We start from the raw sequence: 7992 nt of genomic DNA, 5'->3' as shown, positions 1-7992 counted from the left end.
TCGTAAACCTCCACATTTCTCCAAGGTGTTGGCATCCTTTCTAGAGTGTGATGCCCAAAATTACACACAATGGGCGGAATTTAATTTTGGCAACAGGGGCCCCACCCAGTGTTTGGAGAACTGATGGGAACCTCCAACTCGCCATTCACTGGGAGGCCCAACACAATTACCAGGTAAGGAGGTGCCAACCTAGATAGCATCAGAACTCCCATTGGATTAGGTTCCCAGGAGGGGTGAAATCCCACCCCTCGAGAGCTACCAGCGAATCAGAGGCTGGATCTCTGGAGAGAGGTAAATGGGGGTCATGGGGAGGGCAGTTGGAACCAAAGGCAGGAAGGTGGCTTTAAGCAGGGCCCTCCTTTTCCCAATGAAGGTCCCTCAATCAGACTTTGAGTGCCTGTGAATGATGACCTCCTGCTACCCTTGATAGGCTGCTGGCAAGCCTGATAGGGTTTGCTGGGCAGCTATCTGGAGACAAGGGAGACCTGCGTGAGTCTTGGTTAATCCCTCAGCCACCAGCATCTCCTGGCAGGCTCAGGGATAATTGGATTTAAGTGGGCCAGTTACCTTCACACTGATAGCGGATGAGTTATCCACATCGGACCCTGCTAACTAAATCTGGAATAATTTTCCTGTTGCCTGGAGAGTCCCACACACAAATCTCCAGGCCTGGCAGTCAGCTTGCCCACTCCAGCAGGCTCCAGTAAATTCCACCCAATATAGGGAAGAACAGGAACAGGCTCAGCTGTGAGAACTCCCATGGTTAAATAGCTTATGGATGCTCAACTTACGTGCCCACATCTAAAGAATAAGAACTATGGTGAACACCTGGAGAGCAACCCACCATGAGTTAGTGTCATCAGTAGGTGTGGACAAGAAAAGTTAATGAACTTGGGCTATAAACTTGATTCTGAAGAGAAAAATATCTGTGTAGCTTTGTAAGAAAACTGGATTTCTTAATGATTTGACTTCTGTTTAATGGCCCTTTCACCTGCCCTTTTACGTTATCTTTGTCATTAGACTGCAAGAGAGCTCACAGAAGATAAAACTAAGCTGACAGAGCAAATTTCAAAGTGTACAAAACAAAAAGAATACATTGATGTGGAGGCATTGACCAACTTCCGAGCTTCTACAAAAGACAAACTAGAACACAAGCAGAAAATAGACCCACGTGCACACATTACGTCCACATTGGAAGATGCCATTCAAAACTATCCAATATATACCTATTTACTGAGGAGGAAGATCATTCTGACAACGATTTGATTTTAAACAATCTGGAATTAGACAAAAATTTAAAATACCTGAATGATTCAGAAATGATGGGGAGCAAACTTATAAAAGTGCAGAGTGATAAGGAGAAAGGGCAACATGCCGAACACAGGAGGAGGGCGCAATTAAAGGAGCCATACATTTCTGAGGAGCAACACAGAGAACTGATGACTCCCACAGAACCTAAGAGAAGAGAACATTTTGAGTCTTTTCCAGGGGAGCTGTCGACAGATTTAAATAACCAAACTTTAGCAGAGCAACTGATAAAATTAAAAGAAGAAAACCAACACAGAGGTGACAGAATAGCAGAACTTGAAGATTATATTTTAAAATTACAGAATTCCCAAAGCTTAGCAGAGCCAGAATTCAAAGGAAAGGAAGCTGTGGACAATCAGCAGATATTAGAAGAGAAATTGAAAGAGTACGAGGTTAAGCTGGAGAAAAGGACAGAAGAATCAGTGACTTTAAGAAAAAAGTTCAATGAGATGGAGCTTTCATATCATCAACTTCGATTTGAATGTGATGCCCTTAAAGGCAAACTGGCTTCAGTGAGGGAACTGGATTCATTGGATTCTCGCAGCAGCGATGAGGAGGCTGAAGGTAAACATGGTGCCAAAACAGAGCTACTTCAAAGTGTCAAAAATTTAGAAGGGCTTTTAAAGATCAAAGAAATGAGTGAGAAGGAACTAATGGAAACAGTCAAAGAGCTTCAAGGGCAACTATTGCAAAACCAGGAGAATCAGAGGCTGCTTAGCTTGCGCTGTGCCAAATTGGATCAATTGACCAAGCAGAAAGAAGACGTCGAAAGCAAGCTAGAGGAGAGGTACAGCCAAGTCGAGCAGTTACAGAAGGAAAAAGAAAGTTCGGAGGAAGAGTACCAGGAGCAAATTAAAATGTTGCTTGATGAGATCAAAGAGCGAGATGAAGCCCATTCCCAGCTCGAGGCAATTAACAAAGACTTGCTTCAGAAAATAGGGGATATGGAAGAGTCCAGAACTAGTCTTGAATCGAAGACTGCCAAATTAAAGATGGACATGGAAGAGAGAGTGGATAGTGAATTAAAATTAAAAAAGCAATGTTCAGACCTGGAGAAAACTGTCCGAGATTGGGAACATTTTGAGCAGCAGCTGAATGAGCAATTTAAACGAGTAGAAAGTAAGCAAAACGGCAAAATTAAAAACCTAAGAAAACAAGTGGAAGAGAAAGACAAAACTTTAAAAGAGACCTTGCAGGAGATGGAGGAACTCAAGAAAAGCATCAAGGATGCAGAGAGCCAACTTCACGAAAGGCAGCACATTTCTCCGGAGATTCTTAAGGAAAAGAAGCAACTTGAAGCTGAGCTGAGCAGAATGGCTGAGGCTGAAATAAACAAGGCAGGGTTCATTGTGAAGATGAGAAGCAGGTTTGAAATGGAATTGAATGAAAAAAACAAAGAGTTGGAAGACTTCAAAGATGAAATTGAAAGTTTGAACGAAGAGGTCGGTCAGTTGCGAGAGCAACAAAGACAACAAAATGAAGCTGAAAGGAAGCTGCAAGAGAGAAGCAAGATGCTGGAAGAGCTGATGGAAGATCTGCAGGAAGGGGAGACCAAAGTCCTACAGGAAAAGATAGCTCGCATGGAAAAGCTAATCAATATGAAAGAAGAAACTGAGGAGAAATTACAGGCAAGGATCTCCAAGCAGGAATCCTTACTAAAAGAAATGGAAGAGACTGAAAGAAGACTGGCCCAACGTAATGAAGAAATGGGTGTCAAACAACGTGGGATGAATGAAGAACTACATCGCTGGAAAACAAAGTGCTCTAGCCTTGAAAAATTTGAAAGGGAAGTGAAGTTTGAAACAAAATGTCAGAGAGATAGGATTAAAGAGTTGGAAGTTGCTAAAACTAACTTGGAGGTGCAACTTCAAAAGAAGATCAGTGAGTTTGATGAGCTTGGCCTTTTGAAGAAAAAAGAACAAGCAAATGTAACAGCAGAGCTTAACAAAAAGATTGAAGAGCTCAAGTTCAAAGAGTCTGTCTGTCAAGTAGCAAAGCAAAACCTTGAAACACAGTTGAAAAAACGAATGAAAGAATTTGAAATTTCTGAGGTAAATGTTAAGAGCCTTAGGACAAAACTTGAGGAGGCATTGGAAGAAAAGCAATGTGGAATAAGAAAAGTTGAAATAACCATGCGGCAGGAGAAGAAAGCCCTGGAAACTCAGCTTGCTAAAGAGTCTCAATTAGTGATTTCTTTGGAGGGCATGGTTAAAGAGGAATCCCAGCTCTCACTCACCTTAAAGGGAGAGCTGCACACTAAAGAAGCGACCCTGAAACTTCTGCAAGAGGAGCACTCAATGCTGCTGGCAAGAATTCAAGCTTTAGAACAGGTAGGTGAAAAATTCTGTGGGATTGTGAGGGCAGTAACATGGTTAAATTTGAGCTGGACTTTGAATCTGACTGGTTTCCAATTTGAGCAGGAAATTGTGCTGCATTTGTGGATGCATCTTAACTCCTCTGTCCTTATGCACAACCTTTGGTTCATTTGCAAAGGGGTGCGCACACATTAGTTCCAGTGGAACTCAACCCTGCTGAGAATTGGCATGGGTTCTAATTTAGGGGTCTTCACATTAGAGAGAATCTACCTTAGTTGCAAAGCATAATACTGCGGATTCTGGAAATTGGAAAATGCTGGAAATACTCAGCAGGTTATGGCAGCATCTGTGGAGACAAACAGAGTCTGTGACCTTTAATCAGAACTGGGCATGTTAGAAGTACAATAAGTTTTGAGCAAAGGGTGAGAGGGACTTTAAGCCTGTCACATGGCCTCTTCCACGGGGATTCAATTTTTTCTGGAATACTTCAATTTTCAGTCGATTAGAATCTTGTCCCTGGAAAGGTGTCTTTATCAGCATTCTTACAGATAAACTTTGACCCTTTTACGAGGCTCTGTGAAATTGTGAGCCTTGTGTTATTGTGTTAAGCTAAGTCACCAATATTTATCCAAAATTTAACTAAATTCACACTGAATTCTTACTTTGTGAAAGAACACATGCAACTGTAAGTTGGAGCACAATTGTCTTCTAAACTGTTACTACTCTGATGTAGAAACCCAACGTGGTTATGGATATTATGACAGGTGTTCAAAGGATGAATTCAATAAGCGTTTCTATACTTTGTTTTCATCAGGGCCCTAAATTGAATTAGTTAGCATGTGACTTCATTACATGAAAACCCTGCAAGCGAATTCCATCAACATTAGCCACAACCAATTATTGTCATAGTATTTTACATCACTTGACACCAGCTGTACCAAATTTATATATATGCATAAAACCAATTAAATATTAATGCTTAAAGAGCATGTCACCATTAATGTATTAAATTGTGAAAACATGTTATAGGTGTCAACCATGGTTCAGTGGTAACGCTCTTGCCTGAATCATAAGGTTGAGTTGTCAAATTCTGCTATTGAGCATAAAGTCTAGGTTGGTACTCCAGTGGAGTACTGAGTGAGTGCTGCATTGTCAGAGTAAGTCCTTTTTATGGATGAGCCATTAAACTGAGGCCCCTCTCTCCCTCTCAGGTGGATACAAAAGATCCAATGGCATTGGTTTGAACCAGAGCAGCGGAGTTCTCCCTGGTCTCCTGGCCAGTATTTATCCCTCAGCCAACATCACTTTAACAGATTATCTGATCATTTTATTTCATTGCTGTTAGTGGGGCCTGGCTGTGCACAAAGACATTTTCTGCATTACATAATTGGAACTTTTCTCCAAAAGTGTTTTCTTTGGGATGTCTTGAGGTCACGATTGGTTTTGTGTGAATGCAAAACCTAACACACACAGCCCGGATTGAATGTAATGTGCTTGAACTGCAAAGGTGTTGAATCACATGCTGGATAAATGACTATCCACTGATAGTCATTTGAGGTGCCTCTGTACTATTGGGTGTAGTAGCTCCTCCAGGCAAATCATCCCAATGATTTTATTAGCAAGACTGATTACTCAAGCAATACTAATCGAAAATAGTACTGACGCTAAGGATATTTTAGTTAATGATAGCCCAAGCTTGACATGGTTTGAGATTCTTTGCCAATTTTTCCTGGAAGGAACTTGGGCATGAGTGATGTTAAAGCGTGTGCTTTTTTTAGTGAAGGCACAGGCTCACTGCAGGGAATAGCAATCATGGATATAGGAATCACAAGGAGATATTAGGTCCCTTAGTTGTGTATGCAAAAGGCTTCAGGCATGAGCTTCGTGTTTGTCCTTACCCAATCTGGCCACATATCACCAGGAACTTCCATTGTTAACCTCTTAGATCCCACTGACGCATAAGTAGCTATAGGGCAGTGGGAGTCAAATATTGGGACAATCAGACCACTTAATGGAAGTAAAATCAAAATTCTGCAGATGCCGAAAATCTGAAATAGAAACAGAGAGTGCTGGAAATTCCCAGCAGGTCTGGCAGCATCAGTGGGGAGAGAAACAGAGTTGACATTTCGAGTCGACTATGACTCTTCTTCAGAACTGAAGGAAGGGAGAAATGTGATGGTTTTTATACAGTTGAAAGGGGAGCATGGGAGAGGAAGAACGAAAGGGAAGGGGCGGAATCATCCCAGATTTGCACTTAAGCGCAGTAGCGAGCGGGAAAAGGATGTCTTACCCACCAGCCGCAATGGCAGCCGTTCATACAGTATCATCCCAATCCTGCCTCATTAAGTATGTATTCCCTGGAAACACGCCATTTTGATGGCAGGCCGAATGACATTCACCCGCCATACCATCACCTCACCACTTCATCATGGCAGATGCCACATTTAAAGTGTAGCTGTACACACACCTCTCAGTGCTTCCAGCCCACGACGGCTGCAATAAAGACATGGCCCCGAAAGGCAAGAAGACTGCAACCCCCAGGTTTAATGACGCGTCCCTTGAGTTCCTTTTGGACACAGTGGAGGCTCGCCGTGATGTCCTTTATCCCCGCTCTGGATGCAGGATGGGCAGCAGCATCACCAATCCAGCATGGGGGGTGGTGGTAGCTGTGGTCAGCGCCAATGCCCTGCAAAAGAGGATAGCCACTCAGTGCCAAGAAAGGATGAATGATCTCACCCATTCTGCCAGGGTAAGTAATTCTCCTCATCACTCTCAACTCACAAACTGACAAACACATCACACATCCACAGGGATCTCACACTTCAAGAGACAACACCACTAACTCTTACACACACCCTCACATCACTGTCAGGCTCATATTCTCTGGAGCTCACATCCTCATCCCATCCATGTCTCTGCTCATCGTACAAACATTCCACTCAGTGCCACGAGTCCTGCTCACACTCTCTCCATCTGTTTTCATGCAGGAGAAACTGGCTCACAGCAGCAGGGTGAGGTCCCAGACTGGGGGTGGAGTGGCCCACATTAGGCCCCTCACTCACTTTGAGGCATGTGCCATTGTGCTGACTGGTGAGGATATGCACTGTGCCTATGACAGTGAGGTCAGCGGCGAACACCCATGTAAGGACCTGGCACTGCATCATCCCTCTCTCAATGCACCTGTGAATGCTCTCTCTCTCTCCTGCTTTTGATTCTGCTGCCATCCACTACTTACCTCTACTCTGGTTCACAGGGACCTCTGCCAAGCCGACACCCTCAGCTAGCCAGTCCCTCAGCTCCATCCATGTCCTCACCTCCTGCCAAAACAGCCTGGAAGACCCTTCACAGCGCTTAACCACACCCTTCACCAACGTAGAGACATAGACCTTGGTGGGATCTAAATCTAGAGCAGGGTCTTGTTCACAACCTGTGGTCACTGCACGGACACATGTCCGCAGCAGGAGAAGGCAGGTTCAGCCAAGCTCCCTGGCACTCAGAAGACTGCTGAGGAAGAAGCATCTGTGAAGTCCAAGCCAGGTAACAAGCCTTTGGATTTGGCCTTCCAGCTCACCCTGGAGAGTCACCAGAAAGCGGGGAAACATCATGCTGAGCTGCTGGAAACCCTCAACAGAAGGTCATGTGAGTCAGAGGAGTGTGTCCACCTGCCCTCTGATGAAGTGGTGCCCACATGTGTGTGTATGGAGGTCTTCATGGGAAGGATGGTGGATGCCAGCAGAACACGGAGATGTGTGCAGGTCTGCACTCCATCTCAGTAGGCATGGGTGAGTTGCTGCAGTGGCGACAGAATAGGAAAACGGGGCACCTTGACATCCCTCCAGGTGCTCCTTCGCCTCAAGGAGTCAGGCCTGGACCCTCAGGCACCTGAAGGGAGGGGCAGCTGTACACCGCTGGGTCATCCACTCAGGAATCTTAAAGGCTGTCCCACCCTCTGAGGCCCTTTGCCTGTGACTTCCTCAACCTCATCCTCTATCACCGCAGAGGGAGAAACTGGCCCACAGGAGGTCAGCCAAAAGCATCTGAGGCCCTCAAGACCTTGGATCTCCAGAGGATCCTTGCTGAAGGCATCAGAAGTAACAGGGCCAACCATTGCACAAGCTGTCTCTACCCCTGCTGCAGATGTCAGGGCAGCACCTAGAAGTCTAAGGCATTCAAAAGTTAAGAAATTCTGATCACAGTTGGTTGCACAGGTGAACACATTTTGTCACTTTACAATCTGGAAATGCATTCACTTTCTCTGAGTAATGTGTAATGGTGTCTTTCAGCTTCATTTTCAGGCTTTGTGAGTCCTCCCACTGCATCCACCTCCCCTCTACCAGTGGTTCAGCAGCACGCAGCCGGCCCACCAGTG

At 44.7% G+C, this 7992-nt stretch overlaps 1 protein-coding gene across 1 annotated transcript; it reads left to right on the top strand.

Moving 5' to 3' along the window:
- The first annotated feature begins 1322 nt into the window (after positions 1 to 1322).
- On the top strand, positions 1323 to 4445 carry LOC121269738 (paramyosin-like). Its single transcript, XM_041174650.1, has 2 exons — positions 1323 to 3638; positions 4296 to 4445. Exons 1-2 carry the CDS (start codon positions 1323 to 1325, stop codon positions 4443 to 4445), a joined length of 2466 nt encoding a protein of 821 aa, XP_041030584.1.
- Positions 4446 to 7992: the final 3547 nt, after the last annotated feature.

Source organism: Carcharodon carcharias, chromosome 1 (assembly GCF_017639515.1).
Source record: "Carcharodon carcharias isolate sCarCar2 chromosome 1, sCarCar2.pri, whole genome shotgun sequence".
NCBI lineage: Eukaryota > Metazoa > Chordata > Chondrichthyes > Lamniformes > Lamnidae > Carcharodon > Carcharodon carcharias.
Note: the sequence above shows the minus strand (reverse complement) of the source record. Positions and strands in the feature narration are given on the sequence as shown.